Source organism: Carcharhinus amblyrhynchos, unplaced genomic scaffold, assembly GCF_965287045.1.
Source record: "Carcharhinus amblyrhynchos unplaced genomic scaffold, sCarAmb.v2.hapA scaffold_86, whole genome shotgun sequence".
NCBI lineage: Eukaryota > Metazoa > Chordata > Chondrichthyes > Carcharhiniformes > Carcharhinidae > Carcharhinus > Carcharhinus amblyrhynchos.
Window position 1 is genome coordinate 268,732 of NW_027649826.1, and position 26,017 is coordinate 294,748.

Sequence of the window (26,017 nt, forward strand, 5' to 3'; positions counted from 1 at the left end):
TGCAAGTTTCCTTCCAACAGTAAATTAAGAAAAGAAAACAAATTCAGGCCTCACCAGCAACCCCCACATCTAGAGAACAATTAAAAAAAAATGTTGGTTTTATATTTGAAATTCGTAGCCTCTTTTAACAATGGATGTTCATGGATTTGGGACTAAGTTCATTACAGGGGTATGGTCAAATATGCTTTCACCAAATGTTTCTGTGTTAAACACAGTAAGAAGTCTCAACATCAGGTTAAAGTTTGACTTTAACCTGGTGTTGTAAGACTTCTTACTGTGTTTCCCCCAGTCCAACACTGGCATCTCCACATTGTGTTTCTGTGTTCCCAGAAGGTGTTTGATAATACGGTTCACAGGGGGCTTCAGTTTCTTCTCGTAAAGCGTAACGACATGGATAGAAACTCATTGAAGTGTTTATTTTTCTCCATTTGTGTTCACAGATCCAAACTCCACAATCCCTGAGTTCCTGACAAACTGTGATGATTACCAACTGTTCAAATTGACAAAATTCTACCGGGACAGACTCGTGCAGGCGATGGAAGGAGGAGTGAATGGAATCAGCTCATTGTTAAAAGACAAGGGGATTTTCACTGAACAAGAACATCGGGTAAGTGAGAGGAACACAATGAATTTCAATCAGTGCAAATCTTTCAGGATATATTGACAAATGATGGTAAAAGAACAGGTTCTGTTCAAATGATCTTCTGGCATACACGGAATCACTTGCTGCACTGATAATGGAATTATTGACTAATAATATTCCTGTCTGTAAGTCTACACCGGACCCAGGTATGAGGAGAGGGAAACCTCTGAGATTGGGAATTCTGGGATCTGGAGATCCTTTTGGATTTTGAACAGAGGGGAGTACGGTAGGATGAGAGAAGAATTGGCGAATGTTGACTGGGGGAGCGCGTTGGAAGGTAGGTCTGCTGAGGAGCAGTGGGACTAGGGGGCACAGCCTCAAGATAAAGGGGGGGGCGGTTTAGAACGGAGTTGAGGAGGAACTTCTTCACTCAAAGTGTGGTGAATCTCTGGAATTCTCTGCCCGTTGAAGTGGTGGAGGCTGCCTCGCTAAATATTTTTAAGACGCGGGTTGATGGGTTTTTGATAAGAGAGGGGATTAAGGGTTATGGGGAGAGGGCAGGAATGTGGAACTGAGCCACGACAGATCAGCCATGATCTTATTGAATGGCGGGGCAGGCTCGAGGGGCTAGATGGCCTACTCCTGCTCCTATTTCTTATGTTCTTATACTCAGGGGCTCGGCTGCGCTCGCCCCGCCCGGGGACAGGGGCTCGGCTGCGCTCGCCCCGCCCGGGGACAGGGGCTCGGCTGCGCTCGCCCCGCCCGGGGACAGGGGCTCGGCTGCGCTCGCCCCGCCCGGGGACAGGGGCTCGGCTGCGCTCGCCCCGCCCGGGGACAGGGGCTCGGCTGCGCTCGCCCCGCCCGGGGACAGGGGCTCGGCTGCGCTCGCCCCGCCCGGGGACAGGGGCTCGGCTGCGCTCGCCCCGCCCGGGGACAGGGGCTCGGCTGCGCTCGCCCCGCCCGGGGACAGGGGCTCGGCTGCGCTCGCCCCGCCCGGGGACAGGGGCTCGGCTGCGCTCGCCCCGCCCGGGGACAGGGGCTCGGCTGCGCTCGCCCCGCCCGGGGACAGGGGCTCGGCTGCGCTCGCCCCGCCCGGGGACAGGGGCTCGGCTGCGCTCGCCCCGCCCGGGGACAGGGGCTCGGCTGCGCTCGCCCCGCCGCTTATTGGGATATTGCTGGATACACAAACTGGAGATCTGGCCTCAAAATCCAGAAATCCACTTAGGTGCTTGTGTAAACCAATGTTAAAGGAGCCCTTATGAGATCGGAGCTTTAAAACACCATGGAACATGCTTTGACATTAATATTCGATTTTCGTCAAAGGCCCTTTGTAAAGTCATAGAGATTTTCAGCATGTAAACAGCCCCTTCAGCCCAGCTTATCCATGCTGCCCCATTTTTAACCCCGAAGCTAGTTCCAATTGCCCCTGTTTGTTCCATACCCCTCCATACCTATCTCGTGTAACTCCCAATGACTTTTAAAATACAAAGTTGTACCCACCTCTACCACTACTTCTGGAAGCTTGTTCCAGACACACACCATCCTCTGTTTGAAAAAATTGCCTCTCTGGACCCTTTTGTATCTCTCCCCTCTCACCTTAAACTATGCGCTCTAGTTTAATCTCCTCTACCTTTTGGAAATGATGTTGACTATCTCGCTAATCTGTGCCCCTCATTATTTTATAGACCTCTATAAGATCACCTCTCAGCCTTCTATGCTCCAGAGGAAAAAAACTCCCTTGCAACTCGATCCATCAAGTCCAAGTAGCGTCCTAGTAAATATTTTCTGCACTCTTTCTAGTTTAATAATATACTTCCTATAATAGGGTGACTAGAACTGGATACGTTATCCCAAGTGTGGCCTTATCAATGTCTTGTACAACTTGAAGACATTCCAACTCCTGTATTCAATGTTCTGACTATTGAAACCAAGCATGCCGAATGCCTTCTTCACCACTCTGTCCACTTTCAAGGAGCTATGAACTTGTGCCTCTAGATCTCTTTGTTCTGTAACTCTCCCCAATGCCCGACCATTAACTGAGTAAGTCCTGCCCTGGTTCAATCTACCAAAATGCATCACCTTGCATTTATCTAAATTAAACTCCATCTGCCATTTGTCAGCCCACTGGCTGTTACAATGCTAGATAACTGTCTTCACTGTCTGCCATGCCACCAATCTTGATGTCATCTGCAAACTTACTAACCATGCTGACTAAATTCTCATCCAAATCATTAATATGAATGACAAATAACAGTGGACCCAGCACTGATCCCTGAGGCACATGACAAGTCACAGGCTTCCAGTTTGAAAAACAACCCAATACAACCACCCTCTGTCTTCTGTCATCAAGCCAATTTTGGATCCATTTAGATACCTCACCCTGGATCCCATTAGATTTAACCTTATGCAGCAACCTACCATGCAATACCTTGTCAAAGACCTTACTAAAGTCCATGTAGACAACATCAACTGCACTGCTCTCATCTACCTTCTTGGTTACCCCTTCAAAAAACTCAATCAAATTTGAGAGACATGATTTTCCATTCACAAAACCATGCTGCCTGTCCCCTATCAGTCATTGCATCTCTACATGTCTGTATGTAGATCCTGTATCTCAAAGTACCTTCCAACAGCTTACTCACTACCGATGTGAGGTTCACCGGCCTGTAGTTCCCAGGCTCTTTCCCTGCAACCCTTCTTAAACAAATGCACAACATTTGCCACCCTTCAATCTTCAGGCATCTTAGCTGTGAGTTTAGCTGAGGAAACCTGCTGTCCTGACTCAAGCTGGCCTGTTTGTGGATCCAGACACACAGAAATGTGTTTGACTACTCATTGTCCTCTGAAATGGTCTAGAAAAAGAGGCAAAGCAGCTTAATTTCTCCAATCAAGGATGCCTTGGCAGCACGATTACTGACTGAACTATCCAGGCTGAACTTGTGGCGATTCACTTGTTTATGACAGTGTTGGTAAGACTCAGCACACAGTCTGTGTTGGAGATGAAGTACCTTCTTTACACTGATGAGTGGGTGTGGTGTTGTGTGATGCTATGTCCTTGTGAAATGTGCTAGATTATCAGGTGCAGCATTGCTTATCACCTCAATCTATTCGATAATAACATCACACATCCATCACTCCACCATTATAATCAAACCAGAGGCCTAACCCTGGCTCAATGAGTTGTGTAGATGAGTGTTATGATGGCCATAAAGGACATGGGAGATGGTCATTAAATCTCCTGCTGGCTTTTTGAAGTACAAACTTCCTGCTTGAGCGGAGGCTTTAGCCGGACTGCTGGTTCTGGGATTCAGACTTGCTGTAAGTTGTGATTGCTGCTCTTCCTTTTGATTTTCAATAAATGGTTTCTGGTGATGGGGAAGTGGATTTGGAGGCTTTCTGCATTGGCGATGAGGACTCGCCTCTGCGGACGACTGCCATTCGTCAAGTAGCTTCAGTAATGAAAAGGAAATATGTTTGTTTTTGTGAAACCTGAGCCCTATGATAAGAGTGTACAGAGAGCATGCATTACTAATTTCATGTCAGCAACATTGAAGGAGATGAAAAACAAATGTAATATTGTTGAGAGCATGCGAGGCCCTGACATTCAGTATGATTTAAAAAGTTTGACCTTGCTGCATGTTCCTGACTTAAACGATTGATGAACTAGTAGACCGAGGGAAAATCCTCCATGACCCGAATCCCTCTGTTATACTCCAGAGATACCACTTCAACGTGGCTGAGAAACCTGTCGGGAACCTATCACCCAATTCCTGTCTGGATGATGAAAATTAGCAGAACATTTGTGAAATCTTGCTGCCTCGAGATGAATTGTGGTGATATAGATTGGTCTGCAGCATCAATAATCTAACTAGACAAAAAGAAGCTGTTGGTATAACTCAGTCTGGATTCACAACAAATAATTCCAATAACCTAATGTCAGAATAAAGCAGACGAGGTGCTCAGGAACTACAAGGGGCATCAGGCAGCAAAGTCATCCAACTGGGGAGATTGTCATTGTGTAAACAGTCTTTAATAGAGAGGGCTTGTGTAAACCAGCTGTTAAAGGACCCTTTGTGAGATCGGAACTTTAAAAGACCATCAACGAAAGGCAGTGATGACCCTAGGAGTGTTGGGGAACATGTGCCAGAGAGTTGTGGATGCCAGACAATAAATGATTACAAGTACTGCCAAAGGGCACAGCCAAGGTGAAATTACAGGAATCGGTAAAACGTGTGCTGCCTAGTGAAGAAACCATGGCCAATACCTGACCGTACCATGCTGCTATTCCTTCTTCCAGAGTCAGAGATACACAAGGGAATCACATCACCACAACAAAGGCTGCCCTCATCATTATAGAATTACTGGGAAATGGCTAACCCCAAAGAACAACAGGAACAGGCCTTTCGACCCTCCAAGCCTGCCAATTATGCTGTCCGACTGAACTAAAACCCCCTACCCTTCTGGGGACCATATCCTCCATTCCCATCCAATTCATGTATTTGTCAAGATGTCACTTAAAGTGACTATCTTATCTGATTCCACTACCTCCCCCGACAGTGAGTTCCAGGCACCCACCACTCTGTGGAAAAAAAAATCAGCTTGTACTCGTTAGAGTTTAGAAGAATGAGGGGAGATCTCATTGAGACGTATAAGATGATGAATGGGATGGATAGGATAGAGGTGGAGAGACTCTTCCCGCTCAAAAAAGACAGTAGGACTAGGGGGCACAGCCTCAAGATAAAAGGGGGGCGGTTTAGAACGGAGTTGAGGAGGAACTTCTTCACTCAAAGGGTGGTGAATCTCTGGAATTCTCTGCCCGTTGAAGTGGTGGAGGCTACCTCGCTAAATATATTTAAGACGCGGGTTGATGGGTTTTTGATAAGAGAGGGGATTAAGGGTTATGGGGAGAGGGCGGGAAAGTGGAACTGAGCCACGACAGATCAGCCATGATCTTACTGAATGGCGGGGCAGGCTCGAAGGGCTAAATGGCCTACTCCTGCTCCTATTATGTTCTTATACATCTCCTTTAAACTTTGCCCCTCGCCCCTTAAACAGGTGCTCCCCCTAGTAATTGACTCTTCCACTTTGGGAAAACAGCTCCTGACTATCCACTCTGTCCATGCCTATCATAATCTTGTAGACTTCTTTCAGGTCTCCCCTCAACGTCTGTCGTTCCAGTGAGAACAAACCAAGTTTCTCCAACCTCTCCTCATAGCTATTACCCTCCATACTAGGCAACATCCTGTTTTTTTTTCTCTGTAGCCTCTCCAAAGCCTCCACATCCTTCTGGTAGTGTGGCGACCAGAATTGAACACTACATTCTAAGTGCGGCCTCACCTAAGGTTCTATAAAGCTGCAACATGGCTTGTCAATTTTAAAACTCAGTGGCCCAGCCAACGAAGGCAAGCCTGCCTTCTTGACTACCTTCTCCACCTGCATTGCCCCTTTCAGTGACCTGTGTATCTATACACCCAGATCCCTTTACCTATTAATACTGTGAAGGGTTCTGCCATTTACTGTATATTTCCTTTCTGTATTAGACTTTCCAAAATGAATTACAAAGAACAAAGAACAACACAGCACGGGAAACAGGCCCTTCGGCCCAACGAGCCCGTGCCGCCGTCCCACTGTCTCAGTGACCTATTCATGATTTTAGTCTACGCCTAATGTGCGAGGATCAGGGAGGTCCAATATAGGGACAATTTAGTACCCAATCAATCAGCCTAAAAGCACATCTTTGGGGATGTGGGAGGAAACCAGAGCACCCGGAGGAAACCCACGCAACCACGGGGAGAACGTGCAAACTCCCACAGACACAGGCCCAAATCCATGTGTCCGCACAGTAACAGAGATAGTCTCTGAGCTGTCATGTTGCCCTCGAGATGGTCCAGTTTAAGCACACTAACGACATGAAGCAATAGGCAACTCCCGAAGCAACGTCCAAGAGCAGCCCACTACAACCTGCCGCCTGCATGCCCCTTGCTGGACTTAAATGCCTGTGGAGACAAAAAAATTCATTATTAAACAGGCAAAGACTAACATCCCTGAGGCAAAACGTATTCCCAAGCCTACAATGTTTAGTAAGGCCTACTATATCCCCCTATATGTAGCCCGCTCATGTGGCTGTCTAAGTGACTCTTAAACAACCCTAGCGTGCCTGCTTCCACCACCTTACTCGGCAGTGCATTCCACACCCCCACTACCCTTTGCGTGAAAAACTGCCCTCTAATATTTGTCTTATACCTAGCCCCCCTCACCCTAAGCCCGTGACCCCTCGTTCTATCCATTTCTTGTAGCGGAAATAGCTTACCACCATTTACTCTATCTATCCCCTTCATAATCTTATAAACCTCTATTAGATCCCTCCTCAGCCGACGTCTCTCAAGGGAAAACAGCCCAAGTTCATTCAATCTTTCCTCGTAAGACAGCCCTTCCATACCAGGCAGCATCCTGGTAAATCTCCTCTGCACTCTCTCCAGGATCTCTACATCCTTCCGGTAGTACGGCGACCAGAACTGGACGCAGTACTCCAAGTGAGGCCTAACCAACGTTCTATACAACTGCAACATCAGACTCCTACTCTTATATTCTATACCTCTTCCTATGAAGGCAAACATACCATACGCTTTCCTCATCACATTCTGCACCTGCGCCGACACCTTCAGGGACTTGTGCACTTGCACCCCCAGGCCTCTCTGCGTATCTATACTCCGGATAGTTCTACCTTTTATCGTATAACTCCCCTCCACATTATTCCGGCCAAAGTGCATCACCTCGCATTTCTCCGGATTAAATTCCATTTGCCATCTATCTGCCCAATCTACCAGCCTGTCTATGTCCTGTTGCATTGCCAGGCACTGCTCCTCAGTACCCGCCAATCCAACCATCTTAGTGTCATCAGCAAATTTGCTGATCACACCACCTACCCCCTCTTCCAAGTCATTAATATATACCACAAATAGAAGAGGTCCTAGTACCGAGCCCTGCGGCACACCACTGGTGACAGACCTCCAATTGGAAAAGGAGCCTTCCACTACTACTCGCTGTCTCCTCCTCCCAAGCCAGTTCTCCACCCATCTACATACCTGGCCTTGTATCCCATGAGCCTTCACCTTTTCTATCAGCCTACCATGAGGGACCTTGTCAAACGCCTTACTGAAATCCATGTAGACGACATCAACGGCTTGTCCTTCGTCAACCGTTTTTGTCACCTCTTCAAAAAATTCCACTAGATTCGTAAGGCACGACCTCCCTGTAACGAAGCCATGCTGCGTATCCCTGATCAGATTGCAGCGCTCTAGATGTTCATACATCCTATCCTTGAGGATCCTCTCCATTAGCTTGCCTATAACTGAAGTCAAGCTCACCGGCCTATAATTCCCTGGGTTATCCCTCTGACCCTTCTTAAACAACGGTACTACATTTGCAATCCGCCAATCCTCTGGGACCTCACCTGTGTCCAAAGAAGAGTCAAAGATTTGCGTCAGAGGCCCAGCAATTTCATCCCTCACCTCCCTTAACAGCCTGGGATAGATGCCATCAGGCCCCGGAGATTTATCCGTCTTTATACTGTCTAAAAGTCCCAACACCTCTTCCCTCGTGATGACTATTTCCCTCGACAGATCCTCAAACTCCTCAAGCACAGCACCAGACATCAGGCCCCTCTCCTGCGTGAATACCGACGCAAAGTATTCATTCAGGATCTCCCCCATTCCCCCAGGCTCCAAGCATAGTTCCCCTCCTCTGTCCCTGAGAGGACCAATCTTCCCTCTAACCATCCTTTTATTTCTAACATAGGAGTAAAATGCCTTAGGATTTTCTTTAATCCTACCCGCCAAAGCCATTTCGTGGCCCCTTTTTGCCTTTCTGATGCCCCTTTTAAGTTCTCTCCTACATTCTCTGTATTCTTCTAACGCTATCTCTGTCCTCAAATGCCTAGATCTAATGTACGCCTCCCTCTTCCTCCTGACCAGGTCCTCAATATCCCTAGTTACCCACGGCTCTCTAATCCTACCCTTCCCATCCTTCCTCTTGACCGGCACGTGCCTTTCCTGCAAAGATTTTAGTTTTCCCTTGAGAGACTCCCACATACCCAGCGTCGACCTGCCATCAAACAGCTTACCCCAGTCCGTATCTTTAAGATCCTGCCTAATCCGGTTGTATCTAGCCCTCCCCCAGTTTAACACCCTCCCCTTAGGACAGGCTTCATCTTTATCCATTAATATCTTAAACCAGACAGAGTTGTGGTCACTGTTAGCCACCTGCTCTCCTACTTCAACCTCAACCACCTGCCCAGGCTCATTCCCCAGAACCAAGTCCAGTATAGCCCCCTCTCTGGTCAGGCTATCCACATACTGCTCCAGGGATCCTTCCATTACACACTGTACAAATTCCTCCCCGTCAGCACCCTCTGATCTCGGCACCTTCCAGCCTACCCTGGGGAGATTAAAATCTGCCACTACCACCACCCTATTCTTCCTGCACTTATCTAGAATGTCCCTGCTTATCCCTCCTTCCACAGCCCTCGGGCTGTTGGGCCCTCACACTTGTCCCGATTAAACTCTGCCACCTCTCCACCCAAGCCTCCAACCAATCTATACCCTGCTGTATCCTTTAATTGTCCTCATCGCTATCAGCAAATCCAACAACCTTTGTGTCATCCACATATTTACTAATCAAACCAAATCATTTAGCAATGTCCCAGCACTGATCCCGGAGGAACACCACTTGTCACAGCCCTCAGAAATGCACTACTGCTACTCTGTCTTCTTTGACCGCGCCAGTTTTGTATCCACCTTACCAGTTCACCTCTGATCCCATGCGACTTCACCTTCTGCACCAGTCTGCCATGGGAAACCTTGCCAAAGGCCTTACTGAAGTCCATGTAAACAACATCCACTGCCCTACCCTCATCAATCATCTTCGTCACTTCCTCGAAAAACTCCATCAAGTTAGTGGGATACGACCTCTGCTTCACAAAACCCATGAGCCTGTCTCCTTTACCAGCATTGCATCAGGTCGTGATGACACTAAATCATTTGGAGAGTTTTCCAGTCTCCACATTACAGATTAGAGCCTGGACACAAAGATCAATCGACAGTATTTGATTCTACATGGAGGATTCCAATGGTGACTCTGTGAAGAAATGCAACCTTACCTAGCTAAGAAAGACTAGCAGTGGGATGGGATCATTGAGAGTCTCGAGTGTTGTTCCATCCCCAAGGTGACACCCAATATTAATGGAACTACATAATGGCCACCTTGGGGTATCAAACAGATTGGCGGAAGAGGCAGTGCAAAACTTCAGAAATGGCAGGAAAAAAATCAACTGATGGCAACCATGGATAGCAAACTGGTGTGATATTTGTTTGACTGCAGGATCACACCACATATAACGAATGGAGTTGCCTCTGTGAATCTGTTAATGGGATGGCAGCTTCATATCAGACAGAGACTATTGTTTCCAAACCTGGCAGGGAGGGTGGAGACCCAACGAGAAAATCAGAAGGGAAATAAAGATTCTACAGGGACAGAAAGAACATTTGAAGCAGGTCACCTGATTCACACAGTCAACTTCAACGCTGGTCCCAGCTGGGACTCTGTGACTGTTATGGAGAAAACAGGGCCTGCATCTTAAGCTTAAAGAAACATCTCAGATGCAGGTTGTCCACTTCTGAACAGGTTTCACTCCCCATGGAGAAGCCACTTCCAATGTTGACCCTCAACTCGAAGCTGAGTCCACATTAGCCTCTCCAGATAAAGAAGGCACGGACTCGCAGATGAAAGCTGAGGAAGTGGGTGTCCAGGCTACAACAAAACCAAAGGAGGAGACCACATCAGTGAACCTACGATGCTCCTTCGAAGCAGAGGACCCTATTCACTTCACTGCCTGACCCAGGCCCACCTTCAATACACCACAGACCAAACACTAAGTGATAGGAAGTATCTCCTCACGGTGGGGACATTGGGGGAGAAACAGACTCAAGGTGGAGGGGGGGAGGAGTGGGGCGAGTGTTATGAAGGACACGGGGGGTTGTTGATAAATCTGTCCATGGGCTTTGTGGAGTATAAAGTCACTTATTAAGCAAAAGGAGACTTGCCCAATGGGAAGATAGTGATGGGAGTTTAAAACCTTTTCCTTTAAGCCTCACGATTGTTGTAGGTCCCAAGTTTACAGACTTGTTTACTGTAACGAATGCAACTCATCTTGTTAGTCCCACTAAAGGGTTTCAGGAGAGAGGAATTTGTCTCTTTCTGAATTACTACAGAGACCATTGCAGGAACAGCAGCAGGGATAGATAAAAACAATGTGCCAATCTGGTGAATCTACAACCCCTCACCCTGCTATAGGTAGACAGGCAAGTTGAGCCACAACTGACACAGCATAAAGCTTTTCTATTCTGCCATACCAAGGCATATGATGTTGGATAATTAAACAGCAAACGTGTGGAGGGGATTTTGCAAAGTTTCACATCCAGCTCATGAGTGCAAAAGACCAGGCTGAAACATTCACAATAATATTCAGTCAGACATGTTACTGAGTTATTCATTTCAGCCTCTTCATGGGATCCCCATCATCACAGAAAAACCAATTCAATTCCCTCCACGTGATCTAAAGCGGCTGACTGAGACCTGGACAGATTATCTGTGACTTCAGTGTTTAGAATCAAGCTGAACTCCCATTTCCTGTATAATTATCAGTGCAGAAATATCCTTATTCCCTGAATGTAACACAACACATTTCTCCTCCCACCTTAGTACAGCTCCTGCTGAATCTGAATCTATATTTGTGTTACCCCCAGATTCGTCTGTTCCAATGTTCTCCTGTTGGGCCTCCCACATTGTCCTTTATCTTCAGCTCCTCAGATTCTGCTGCCTTTACTATGTTCCCTGTCAGACTGCAGATATCACTTTGTACTCATGATGGCCCCCAGTCCTCAGATGTCTTTGATTTAAAATTCCCATTCTTCTAGTTTACAAGTCAATGAGTTTGAACCATTCCTGTAAACTCCAGTCTGAAATTCTCCATTAAATGTCTCTTTGACATCTTGCCCAGCCCCTCCTTCACACCCCACTTGTAACTGTGTTACTATCTCTCAAATCCTATCTAACTCCCCTCTCCTCTTTACTGAGATTTCATACCAGTAATTTGAAAATGAAAAATGTTTTGTTTCTGTAATTTGAGTTACTGAGCAGTAAAGATTACATTAGATTTTTCACCATTGTCAATGGCTCATTCTCCTGGCCTAAATTAGCAGTCAGTATTTGAATTAGTCAGTGCCAATTTGTCAGTCAAATTTCATTTTAACATTGCTTCCATTTCAATAACTGAAGGATCAGACTCATTATTTCCCTCTGTCTGAGTTCTGATTCGCTGCTGTTTAGTTTACTTACACATGGAGAGCAGGAATCCCTACAGTCCATAAGGAGGCCCATCATTCTGCACCAACTCTTTGAAAGAGCAGCTTACCCAGGCCCATCTTTAGACAATGGAAACAGGAGCACCTGCAGGAAACCCAGACTTACCAAGACACCATCCCCCTCTCCGTTCCTACCACCGTTTCAAGAAGAGCGTTTCAAAGATGCACTACCCTTTCAGAGAGAAAAAAAAACATAGCCACATCTCATCAGGATTTCCTGGAAAATCAGAGCGTGATTTAAGTGTGTGAAAAACGTGGATCATGTTGTCAATCAGTAATCGAATGTCATAGAAACCCGACAGTGCAGAAAGAGGCCATCTGGCCTATCAATTCCGCACTGACCACAATCCCACCCAGGCCCTATCCCCTTATCGCTACGTATGTACCTGCTAATCCCTCTAACCTGCGCATCTCAGTACACTAAGGGGCAACTTTAGCATGGCCAATCAGCCTAACCCTGACATCTTTGGACTGTGGGAGGAAACTGGAGCACCCGGAGGAAACCCACGCAGAGGAGAATGTGCAAACTCCACACTGACAGTGACCCGAGCCGGGAATCAAACCCAGGTCCCTGGAGCTGTGAAGCAGCAGCGCTAACAACTGTGCTATCGTGCCACCCCATCATGTTGGTCAGTGAAGGACAGACAACTATCACATGAACATATTACAGATTCTCAGTGATTCCACACTAGCTGAAATGTGTTTTTGATTTCTAGTTCAATTGATTCACATTTGTTTATTGTTAATGATTGGAATGAGATTTCAAGAGAATTTTCAGTCCGTGTTTATTATGGATCAGGACTTGGCCCAGTGACTGATTTCTGAGCTGAAAACAACTGGGAAATCCCATCACTGAGCAGATCCTTTCCTTCTCATTCTCAGTGTTTATCTTTCACTCTGTGTCTCATTATTCTTCATTATTATTCTTCATAGAAAGTCACTGAGCTCATGGATAAGGGAAACCGGGTGGACAGTTCCAAACTTCTCCTCAGTCTGGTGATGGGAAAAGGATCTCAGGCTCGAAGGGTGATGTGGGAATCCTTTGTGAGAATGCGTCACGGAGTCCCAAAGCTGGATAAAATACTGAAAGAAATACAGGAGCTTGGTACGGTAAAATCACAGTGAATTTCACAATTTCACATTTAAACACTGCTGATATCAGTGTAATATTACACAGAGCTGTTTTCATGGAAGTTCATTTATTTAAACAGGTGCTGATTCGTTTGATTATATGGACATCGAGAATGGTTTATCTGAATTATCCAGTAACCTGAAAGGTAAGAGAGGAAATGGAGATTATAAACTATTTCACTTCTGAGAATCTGAATGATTGGAGCCTTTTTTAAGAGATTGTGAAAATCTGGGATAGTGAAAATTAAAGACTGTGGAAATTGGGTAGAGCATGATTCGGTTTTGTCATTAATACTCAAACATACATTGCTTCAAATTACAATTTGTTTGACCTGTTGTTTTTTTTTCAAACGTGTGACCACTGCATCTTTTCACTTAACCCAGCTGTTAATTGCTATTAACTCTGAAGTCTTGTACACACCCGGCTGAAACCCAGTACTGTGTGAATCTCAGTACAGAGCTCCTGTGTGCCTGGGTTTTCTGACTAACAGAAAGCAAAGTGGGGGTGGGGGGGGTGGCTGCGGTAAATGGGTGTTTTTCTTATTGGCGATTATTGACTAGTGGTGTGCCTTAGGGATCAGTGTTGGGACCGTAATTGCTTACGATTTACATGGATGATTTGGAGTTGGGGACCAAGTGCAGTGTGTCAAAATTCGCAGATGACACTAAGATGAGTGGCAAAGTGTGCAGAGGATACTGAAAGTCTACAAAGAGATATAGATAATCTAAGTGACTGGGCAAGGGTCTGGTAGATGGAGTACAATGTCAGTAAATGTGAGGTTATCCACTTTGGTAGGATTAACAGCAAAGTGGACTATTATTTAAATGGTAAACAATTGCAGCTTGCTGCTGTGCAGAGGGACCTGAGTGTCCTTGTGCAAGAATTACAAGTTTGTTTGTTTGCAGGTGCAGCAGGGAATTAAGAAGGCAAATGAAAGATAGACTGATGGAGTTTAAAAACAGCGAGGTTATGTTGCAGCTGTATGGGATGCTGGTGAGGCCACACCTGGAGTACTGTGTACCGTTTTGGTCTCCTTACTTGAGAAAGGATATACTGGCACTAGAGGGGGTGCAGAGGAGATTCACTAGGGTGATTCTGGAGTTGAGAGGGTTGGCTTTAGAGGAGAGACTGAGTAGACTGTGAAGATACTCCTTGGAATTCAGAAGAATGAGGGGAGACCTTTTAGAAACATATAAGATTATGAGGGGAATCGATAAGATAGAAGCAGGGAAGTTGTTTTCACTGGCAGGTGAAACTAGAACTAGGGGGCATGGCCTCACAATAAGAGGGAGCAGATTTAGGACTGAGTTGAGGAGGAACCTCTTCACACAAAGGATTGTGAATCTGTGGAATATCTCTAGTCCCAGACTCCCATTCAGAAAAGCTCCCCTCTACTGCTATCCCGTCTTCTATGGCCAAGCCAGTTCTGTATCCATCTACCCAGCTCTCCTCTGACCCCGTACCCTAAACCTATCACTGTCTCTGAATCAAAATCCTGGAACTCTCTCTGTATCAGTATTGTGGGTCTAACTACACCACGTGGACTGCAGCGAGTCCAGAAGGCAGCTGACGAGCACCTTTTCACGGGAATTAGGGATGGACAGTAAATGCTGGCTGAATGGAATGACTCGGGAAACCAGATCGGAAAGGAACTTACTTCATTACAGAAAGCAAAGCAAAACAACTGCCTGATGTATACACACGTTAGTCCATGGCCAATCAACCTAACCTGCACATCTTTGGACTGTGGGAGGAAACCAAAGTATCCGGAGGAAACCCACGTAGATATGGGGAGAATGTGCAGTCTCCACAAAGAGTCACCCGAACACTGGAATTGAACCCAGGTCCCTGGCACTTTGCTGCCCCCTGTAACTCCAAGCTCGTTCCCCCACCCCCTCACTCTGTCTCTATTATTCCTGATAAATGATGCCCCTATTCAACACTGCATCAACAACTACATTTGAGGCACATTTATCTTAATCTTTATCTTAAACCTGTTTGTCCATGTGTTTTCTCACTGCATGCAGTCAGATGCATATTTTTTCATATGATTGTTTTCTACAATGTTAATCATTCTATTAATATTTCCATTGGCAAATTTACTGTAAACCTCATACTACTGCTCCGAGCTTGTTTAATCTTGTTCAACTCATGAGCGGGACTGGTAAGAGTAATGTGTGTCAGACTAATTCTCGGGGAAGGCCATTCCAAATCCAGACTTTCTCATTTCCACTGAAACAATAACACTGTCTCACAGTGACCTTGTGTGAGGAATCTTATCAGTCTAGAATGACAATGTCCACTGTATTCCCAAATCCACTGGTAGACTCAATTTCACAGTAAACTCCAGCACAATCTATTTATTGTAGAATGTGTATTGTGAATATTTCCCTTTTCACAGTGACCATAAAGAATATCTTATATTTTCCCTTGTATCATCCACCAGACAATATACATCAGACTGATAAGTGTGTGGGTTGCTCGCTCTGATTTACCCCACATTGGGCTAAACGCTTGGGTGGGCCAGGAAGGAATATTGATCTTTACCATTTCATGGAACAGAATTTAACATCAGAAAATATTTGATAAATAACGAATAAAGAACAATACAGCACAGGAACAGGCCCTTCAGCCCTCCAAGTCTGCACAGATCATGTGTTCCTAACTAGACCATTTGTCCTTGCCTTGGAGGGAGTGCAGAGGAGGTTTACTAGGCTGATACCGGAGTTGAGGGGGTTGAGCTATGAGGAGAGGCTGAATAAACTAGGCTTGTACTCGTTAGAGTTTAGAAGAATGAGGGGAGATCTCATTGAGACGTATAAGATGATGAATGGGATGGATAGGATAGAGGTGGATAGACTCTTCCCGCTCAGAAAAGACAGTAGGACTAGAGGGCACAGCCTCAAGATAAAGGGGAGGCGGTTTAGAACGGAGTTGAGGAGGAACTTCTTCACTCAAAGGGTGGTGAATCTCTGGAATTCTCTGCCCGTTGAAGTGGTGGAGGCTGCCTCGCTAAATATTTTTAAGAAGCGGGTTGATGGGTTTTTGATAAGAGAGGGGATTAAGGGTTATGGGGAGAGGGCGGGAAGGTGGAACTGAGACACGACAGATCAGCCATGATCTTATTGAACGGCGGGGCAGGCTCGAGGGGCTAGATGGCCTACTCCTGCTCCTATTTCTTATGTTCTTATGTTTGTATCCCCCTATTCCCAGTCTGTTCATGTGGCTATCTAGATAAGTCTTAAATAATCCAAACAAGTCTGTCTCGCCCACTTTGCTTGGTAGTGTATTCCAGACCCCCACCATCCTCTGTGTAAAATACATCCCACCCATATCTGTATTGAACCTCACCCCCCACCCCCCTTATCTTGAACTTGTGACCTCTTGTGTTTGTCATTTCCAACCTGGGTAAAAGTTTCCAACTGTTCACCCAATGTTTGCCCTTCATAATTTTATAAACTTCTATTAGATTACCCCTTAACCTTCGTCTTTCCAACCATAGTTTACTCAATATCACCTCATAGCTGTGACCCTCCATAACAGGCAACATCCTGGTAAACCTTTTCTGCACTCTCTCCACAGACTCCACGTCCTTCTGCTGGTGTGGCGACCAAGAATTGTCAGTATTCCAAATATGGCCTAACCAACATTCTATATAGCTGCAACATCATATTTTTTAACTCTATGCCCCGTCCAATAAAGGCAAGCGTGCTTTATGCCTTCTTTGCCATTTTTCCACCTGTGTTGCCGCCTTTAAGGATCTGTGAACTTGCACACCCAGATCCCTCTGTGTATCTATACTCCTGATGGTTCTGCCGTTTATTGTGTAGCTCCCTCCTGCACTCGATCTACCAAAATGCATCACTTCACATTTATCTGGATTAAATCCCATCTCTGCCCAATTTTCCAGCCTATCTATATCCTGCTGTATTCTCTGACCAGAATGGTAGGGAGTGGGATAGCTTGATGTTGGGTTCGGACATAGCTCAGCACAACATGAAGGGCCGAAGGGCCTGTACTGTGCTGTACTGTTCTATGTTCGAATGTTCATCACTGTCCTCAACTCCAGCAATCTTTGTGTCGTCGCAAACTTACTAATCAGACCAGCTACATCATGTTCCACATCATTTATATGGTCCCAGTACAGAGCCCTGCGGAACACCACTAGTCACCAACCTCCAATCAGAAAAAGACCCCTCCACTGTTACCCTCTGTCTTCTATGGCCAAGTCAGTTCTGTATCCATCTAGCTAGTTCACCTTTGATCCCGTGAGATTTAATCTTTTGCACCAGCCTGCCATGAGGGACCTTATCAAATGCTTTACTAAAATGCATTTAAACGACATCCACGGCCCTTCCTTCCTCAATCACTTTTGTCACCTCCTTTTCTAAGACTAACTGCTGATGTTCACACAGTTGAACATTGATCTGAAGCAGTAATCTGAGGAAAGAAAGAATATCTGGGCTTGATGCAAAACTAGCAGTTGTTTATAAATGGCAGTGAAAGTTGAAGTTTCAGTGCAGTAACAGTGAGACTCCTGAACAATTACAGTCTCTCCCGCTCCCACACAGTCTCTAATATCCCACTTACCATTTCTGCAGCAGATTGGGAGCTCTGACTAGTTCACAAAGAACAAAGAACAAAGAACAACACAGCACGGGAAACAGGCCCTTCGGCCCAACGAGCCCGCGCCGCCGTCCTACTATCTCAGTGACCTATTCATGATTTTAGTCTACGCCTAACGTGCGAGGATCAGGGAGGTCCAATTTAGGGACAATTTTAGTACCCAATCAATCAGCCTAAAAGCACATCTTTGGGGGATGTGGGAGGAAACCGGAGCACCCGGAGGAAACCCACGCAACCACGGGGAGAACGTGCAAACTCCCACAGACACAGGCCCAAATCCATGTGTCCGCACAGCAACAGAGATAGTCTCTGAGCTGTCATGTTGCCCTCGAGATGGTCCAGTTTAAGCACACTAACGACATGAAGCAATAGGCAACTCCCGAAGCAACATCCAAGAGCAGCCCACTACAACCTGCCGCCTGCATGCCCCTTGCTGGACTTAAATGCCTGTGGAGACAAAAAAATTCATTATTAAACAGGCAAAGACTAACATTCCTGAGGCAAAACGTATTCCCAAGCCTACAATGTTCAGTAAGGCCTACTATATCCCCCTATATGTAGCCCGCTCATGTGGCTGTCTAAGTGACTCTTAAACAACCCTAGCGTGCCTGCTTCCACCACCTTACTCGGCAGTGCATTCCACACCCCCACTACCCTTTGCGTGAAAAACTGCCCTCTAATATTTGTCTTATACCTAGCCCCCCTCACCCTAAGCCCGTGACCCCTCGTTCTATCCATTTCTTGTAGCGGAAAAAGCTTACCACCATTTACTCTATCTATCCCCTTCATAATCTTATAAACCTCTATTAGATCCCCCCTCAGCCGACGTCTCTCAAGGGAAAACAGCCCAAGTTCATCCAATCTTTCCTCGTAAGACAGCCCTTCCATACCAGGCAACATCCTGGTAAATCTCCTCTGCACTCTCTCCAGGATCTCTACATCCTTCCGGTAGTACGGCGACCAGAACTGGACGCAGTACTCCAAGTGAGGCCTAACCAACGTTCTATACAACTGCAACATCAGACTCCTACTCTTATATTCTATACCTCTTCCTATGAAGGCTAACATACCATACGCTTTCCTCATCACATTCTGCACCTGTACCGACACCTTCAGGGACTTATGCACTTGCACCCCCAGGTCTCTCTGCGTATCTATACTCCGGATAGTTCTACCTTTTATCGTATAACTCCCCTCCACATTATTCCGGCCAAAGTGCATCACCTCGCATTTCTCCGGATTAAATTCCATTTGCCATCTATCTGCCCAATCTACCAGCCTGTCTATGTCCTGTTGCATTGCCAGGCACTGCTCCTCAGTACCCGCCAATCCAACCATCTTGGTGTCATCAGCAAATTTGCTGATCACACCACCTACCCCCTCTTCCAAGTCATTAATATATACCACAAATAGAAGAGGTCCAAGTACCGAGCCCTGCGGCACACCACTGGTGACAGGCCTCCAATTGGAGAAGGAGCCTTCCACTACTACTCGCTGTCTCCTCCTCCCAAGCCAGTTCTCCACCCATCTACATACCTGGCCTTGTATCCCATGAGCCTTCACCTTTTCTATCAGCCTACCATGAGGGACCTTGTCAAACGCCTTACTGAAATCCATATAGACGACATCAACGGCTTGTCCTTCGTCAACCGTTTTTGTCACCTCTTCAAAAAATTCCACTAGATTCGTAAGGCATGACCTCCCTGTAACGAAGCCATGCTGCGTATCCCTGATCAGATTGCAGCGCTCCAGATGTTCATACATCCTATCCTTGAGGATCCTCTCCATTAGCTTCACAAACTATATAACTGCTATACAACCAAGATCTACCAATGGGATGTCTATAATAAGGGCAGGGAGGAAAGTATTAACCATCAGAGTTAAAACATCACCTTTGTAAAATCAATGGGGGTGATTCTCCCAGCTCTCTGTGCTGTTTTTATAGGGCAGGAGACCAGGAGACCGGTGCAGAGCCGTTTCACAGGCTCCCCGCTGGGGGAAGAGCCTGCATGTGTCTCCCGCAGCTGGATTTCAGGCACCGTCAGCTCTGTGCCAGAGAGATCGGCGTGGAGCTGTATAAATTATTACAATGCACATTTGAAACTGCTTAAAAGTCATTAGAGGCCCAGGACTGAAATTTCCAGGCCCACTAGCTCCTCGCCCCACCACCCCCTCACATCAGAAGGGGTTTTGTATAAATTCCCATTAGCAGGGAGCTGGCGAACAGACCCCGCTGGAGTGAAGGGGATGACATTGAGGCCCCCAGAAGGGTGCAGGCTGCTGGGGTACCCTGGGCATTGTTAGCCTGGTCCCCTGGCACTGCCAAATGGGCAAAGTCTTAATGTCCAGGACACCTTGGCACTGCCTTCTGGGCACTGAGAAGTGCCAAGGATTCAGGACCAAATGGGGATCGGGCCTGTGGGAGTGAGGGTGGGGAACCCTGCTTCCACTCTGCATTCGGGCTGAGTGATGGAGGGAGGACAGTGATTGGGGTTGGCCATCAGGGTGGGGAGAGGGGACCAGCCTGCTGGGGGTTGTTGAGATTGCGGTGGAGTCAGTCTGCTGGGTTGAGCGGGGGAGAGGGTGTTGGGATTGTGTAGGAGGATGAGAAACACTGGCCGTCGGTGTTGTGGAGCCATTATGCATGCACCGATCTCTGTGCTGACAGATCATCGCACACACACTGGCCACTCAGCGCGATGCTGCCGGTCTCTCCAACCGGAATAGGCTCCATCCACTGATTTTCAACCTGATTCACGCTCATCCACTCTGCTGTGCACAGATTGTGGGAGGTTCATTTTGAAACTCTCGCTGAAAAGTCCAGCATGATTTACTCCAGTTTTTACACACATTCGACATTTAGATTCCTGTTTGGGAGAATCACCCCCAACATGTTATAGAAATATTGAAATTAAGTGATGATCTGAAACTTTGTGGAAATTAATCATTGTCAAATGAGATCTTCAACAACTCAATTTTATATCCTACTCAAACCTTGTCTGACAGTGTAAAATAAATCCCTCAAATCAGCAAAGACAGTGTCTTAATGTAACTAACATCTCTCTGTTCTAATTGAAGATCTCCAACAGAAACACAAGGAGACACTCCGGGTACAAACTGAAACTCTGAGAGTGAACACTATCCTCATAAAGGAGAAGGTTAAGATTTTCCAGCTGGTTGATCGATACGCTGAGCTAACGGTTATTTCCAATGTTCGAGATCGGACACTTGTCGAACATGAACTGCTGGCAAGAGGCCGAGACCATGAAAAATGGAGAGAGAAACATCTCCGGAGAGAACTGGAAAAAATCCGAACTGATCAATTGTTCCAGAGCAGCTTTTCCCAGAGAAAATCCAAATCTGGGAATTCAGCAGCAGTGAGCGGAGTCCCGGGAATTGGAAAAACAACAATGGTACAAAAGATTGTTTATGACTGGGCCACTGGGAAAATATACCCACACTTTCAATTTGTCTTCAGTTTTAAATTCCGGGATTTGAACACTATTAACTGTAGAATAAACCTGAGGAATCTGATATTGGATCAGTATCCTTACTTTGGGAATATCCTGGGAGAGCTCTGGAAGAACCCAGAGGGATTGCTGTTTATATTCGATGGTTTGGATGAATTCAAGGACAGGATTGATTTTGCTGACAATCGGAGAAATACAGAACCTCAGTCCATGTGCACAGATCCTGAATGCTGGTGTGAAGTGTCTGACATTGTGTACAGTTTAATACAGCACAAGCTGCTCCCAGGATGTTCAGTGCTAGTGACCAGCCGCCCTACTGCATTACATTTATTAGAAAAGGCTGAGATCAGTGTCTGGGCTGAAATCCTGGGGTTTGTTGGTGATGAACGGAAGAAATATTTCAACAAGTTTTTTGAAGATCAGACGGTGGCAGCAGCTGTTTTCAAACACGTGGAGGAGAACGAGATCCTGTACATCATGTGTTACAACCCTTCCTACTGCTGGATCCTCGGTCTGTCACTGGGTCCCTTCTTTACACAAAGAGACAGGAAACAGCAGCAAGTTCCCAAGACCATCACCCAACTATATTCCTACTATATTTACAACATTCTGAAAAACCATGGCCGAGAGATTGAAAACCCCCGTGATGTGTTACTGAAGCTTGGTGAGATGGCCTACACAGGAGTCTCCCAGAAGAAGATTGTGTTTGGAAATGCAGATTTGATTGAGTACAATCTACAACCTTCCCAGTTCCTGTCTGGGTTCCTGATGGAACTTTTGGAGAGAGATGATTCTGCCCAGAGTGTGGTTTATACATTCCCACACCTCACCATCCAAGAGTTTGTAGCTGCACTCACACAATTCCTGACTCCAGATCCCGGGGAGATCGGGAAACTCCTCAGTGAAGCCCACAGCGAGGAAGATGGGCGATTTGAGATATTTCTCCGTTTTGTTGCTGGTCTCTCCTCCCCACAGTCAGCTCGACCCCTGGAGGAGTTTCTGGGTAAATTTCCTCATCAAACAACCTGCCGAGTGATTGACTGGGTGAAGGAGAAGGTTGAAGGGCAGATTGAAGACACACAGACTGAAACTGGGAAACGGAAGCTCCTGAACACATTCCACTACCTGTTTGAGTCTCAGAATAAAGCACTGGCTGAGAACACAGTGGGATCTGTGAAAACACTTTCATTTGGTGAATTGCGACTGACCCCGATTGACTGTGCAGTCCTGTCTCATGTCATTGGACACTGTGATTCAATAAAACACCTCGATCTACAGCAATGCCACATTCAGTATGAAGGGCTCCAACGGCTGGGACCTGTTCTGCACATGAGTCCGGGATTGAGGTAATTGTTTGGTCCTGTCCCTGATATTTTCATTGAGAAGCCATTTCCTTTGTCCCACATAAAACAGAGACATGTTCAGTTGAGGAAGTCGAGAGAGAAACAATGTCCAGTGTTCACAGAGAAAGTGTGGGAGAATGGTGCAGAGTAATAATGTTCATTTCAGAGCAGCTGCAGACATGATGGGCCGATTGGCCTCATTCTGAACCTGTAATAAATCGATGATTCTCTGATAAAACTACATCATTTCAAGAATGCGGATTCTCGTGGGCAAATAGGCATGGGCAATAAATGTTGGCAAAACCAGCGATGATCACATTCCTTGAGTGAATGAAAGCGTTATTGGGATACATTTTAAATAATTAGAGGTGTAAAGGCCTCCCTACAAAATTTAAAAATAAATATTTCACTCTCCCAACAAAAACCATCTGATTCTGTATGATGCTAGAAAAAAAATTGTTTCTCTGTCTTCAGTACAGCTTACAGTTTGTAGCTAATTATTATCAGGATTATTTTCCTGTATGCTGCCTCTCTTATGTATTATAGTTCGTGTGTATTATATCGGACAGTGTCCCTTTATAATTCATGTGATCACCGGTGACATCAGTCAGGGTTGAAGTGGAAGTTCAGTCTTGTATTAAACTTTACAGTGGGCAGTTATGAAAATAAACCTCCCTGTTCGGTTACAGCAGCCCACCAGTTTTCTCTTTCACTGCAGCCTCATAAAACCTGAACCACTCACTGTGTTTAAAAAAAAAGTTGTTTTTTTCACACTGTATTTGCAACTTTTGCAAATCAATTTAAATTGTGTTGTTGATCCTTGTCCAAACAGCAAATGTTGATTTGCTACCTGCTCTGTCCAGCACCATCACTATTTTGAACATTTCAAATCTCCTCTTAGCATTCTTCCTTCCAAGGAGAACAACCTCTCCAATCGATCCTCGTGACTTAAGTTTCACATCCTTGTAGCCAATCTTGTAAACATCTTCAGCACTCTCTCCAATGTGTTCTAAGCCTTCCTAAAGTATGACACGGTGCAGTGAGATCTTTTTTCAGATTTGGCACAGCCTCCTTGCTCTTGTACTCGATGCCCCTATTGACAATGTTATGATCCCAGCTGATGTCTGGACAGTCAGGTCTAAGAGCAGAACACCGGCTTAGTAAATCGTGACTTTTTTATTTATTGTTTTATTATTTAGATATGGAGATGAACAGAATAACAAAGTAGTCAATTAACTTTTAACAAAAGACTAAAACCTTTGTTAAGAAAAAACTACAGTGCCCCACTACTTCACCCATCTAACTTCACAGATGTCTGCAGATCTGTAAGGATGACACGATTTACAGAATAGATCTTATGCTGTAATGTTCTCAGTAAGTACACAGTCAGTGTAAACCAACAAGCCACCCATGGTCAGATACACCATCTGTGTAGGTGTGACCTGTTCAGTAAGGACAGGTGGCACTTGAATCCCAGGGGACCAATATCTTGGTGGGAAGGTTGGCTAGGGCTACTGGGGGGAATTTAAACTAGAAAGGTTGGGGGGAGGGAATAGAGATGAGGAGACTGAGAGTGAGGAGGTTAGCTCCCGGGTAGGGAAGGACTGTAGACAGTATGAGAGGGAGGTTAGACGGGTGATGGAGAAGGGAAGTGCCCAGACTGAGGGTCTGAGGTGTGTCTATTTTAACGCCAGGAGTGTAGTGAATAAAGTAGATGAGCTTAGGGCGTGGATTGCTGCTTGGGAATGTGATGTGGTGGCCATTGCGGAGACTTGGATGTCTCAGGGACAGGACTGGATACTTCAGGTGCCAGGATTCAGATGCTTCAGGAAGGACAGGGAGGGTGGCAGAAGAGGTGGTGGAGTGCCACTGTTGATCAGGGACAGTGTCATGGCTGCAGAGAAGGTGGATGCCGTGGAGGGAATATCTACAGAGTCTCTGTGGGTGGAAGTTAGGAACAGCAAAGGGTCGATAACTTTGCTGGGTGTATTCTATAGGCCACCCAGTAGTGACAGGGAAGTTGAGATGCAGATAGGGAAACAGATTCTAGAGAGATGTAGTAATAACAGAGTTGTCGTGATGGGAAACTTCAATTTCCCAAACATCGACTGGAATATCCCAAGGGTAAGGGGTTTGGATGGGGAAGAGTTTGTTAGGTGTGTTCAGGAAGGTTTCCTGACACAGTATGTGGATAAGCCTACGAGAGGAGAGGCTGTACTTGACCTGGTACTGGCGAATGAACCAGGACAGGTGTCGGATCTCTCGGTAGGAGAGCATCTCGGGGATGGAGATCATAATTCTATCTCCTTCACGACAGCATTGGCAAGAGATAGGATCAGGCAGGCTAGGAAGGTGTTTGTCTGGAGTAAGGGGAGATACGAAGACATCAGGCAGATAATTGGACGAATAAACTGGAAGGAGGTGTTCTTGGGGAAAAGTACTGAAGGAAGGTGGTGGATTTTCAAGGAATGTTTGTCTGGAGCTCTGCATGACAATGTTCCGATGAGACAAGGAGGTTTTGGTAGGTCGCGGGAACCGTGGTGCACGAAGGCTGTGATGAACCTAGTCAGGAAGAAAAGAAAGGCGTATAAAAGGTTCAGAGAGCTAGGAGATGTTAAGGATCTTGAGGAGTATAAGGATTGTAGAAAGGAGCTTAAAAAAGAAATTAGGAGAGCCAGAAGGGGTCATGAGAAGGCCTTGGTGGGTACGATTAAGGAGAATCCCAAGGCCTTCTACAAATATGTGAAGAATAAAAGGATGAGAAGTGAAGGGATAGGACCTATAAAAGGTGAAGGGGGGAAAAGTCTGTGTGGAACCGGGAGACATGGCAGAGGTGCTTAATGAGTACTTTGCCTCGGTATTCACGGTGGAAAGTGATCTGGGAGGTTGTACTACAGGTTTGCGGCAGTCTGAAAAGATTGAGTATGTGGATATTAAGAAAGAGGATGTGTTGGAACTTTTAAACTCTATCAAGATAGACAAGTCGCCGGGACCAGATGGGATGTACCCCAGGTTACTGTGGAAGGTGAGGGAAGTGATTGCAGAGCCCCTGGCAATGATCTTTGTGTCGTCGATGGAGATGGGAGAGGTTCCGGAGGATTGCGGATGTGGTTCCCATTTTCAAGAAAGGGAACAGGGATAGCCTGGGAAATTACTGACCGGTGAGTCTGACCTCACTGGTTGGTAAGTTGATGGAGAGGATTCTGAGGGACAAGGTTTATGAGCATTTAGAGAAGTTTAGAATGATCAGGAATAGTCAGCACGGCTTTGTCAAGGGCAGGTTGTGCCTTACGAGCCTGGTTGAGTTCTTTGAAAATGTGACTAAACACATTGATGAAGGAAGAGCAGTGGATGTGGTTTATATGGACTTCAGCAAGGCGTTTGATAAGGTCCCCCATGCAAGACTTCTTGAGAAGGTGAGAGGGCATGGGATCCAAGGGGCT

General features: G+C 46.1%; 1 protein-coding gene across 1 annotated transcript in view; it reads left to right on the forward strand.

Annotated features, from left to right (window-relative positions):
• Positions 1 to 471: 471 nt before the first annotated feature.
• Positions 472 to 26,017, forward strand: part of LOC145337959 (NACHT, LRR and PYD domains-containing protein 3-like) — a 108,968-nt gene continuing 83,422 nt past the window's right edge. Inside the window, exons 1-4 of the mRNA XM_080182737.1 lie at positions 472 to 607; positions 12,937 to 13,108; positions 13,215 to 13,280; positions 20,840 to 22,577. Coding sequence (XP_080038863.1) covers positions 536 to 607; positions 12,937 to 13,108; positions 13,215 to 13,280; positions 20,840 to 22,577 — 2,048 coding nt within the window. The 5' untranslated portion in view covers positions 472 to 535. The remainder of the gene's footprint in view (positions 608 to 12,936; positions 13,109 to 13,214; positions 13,281 to 20,839; positions 22,578 to 26,017) is intronic.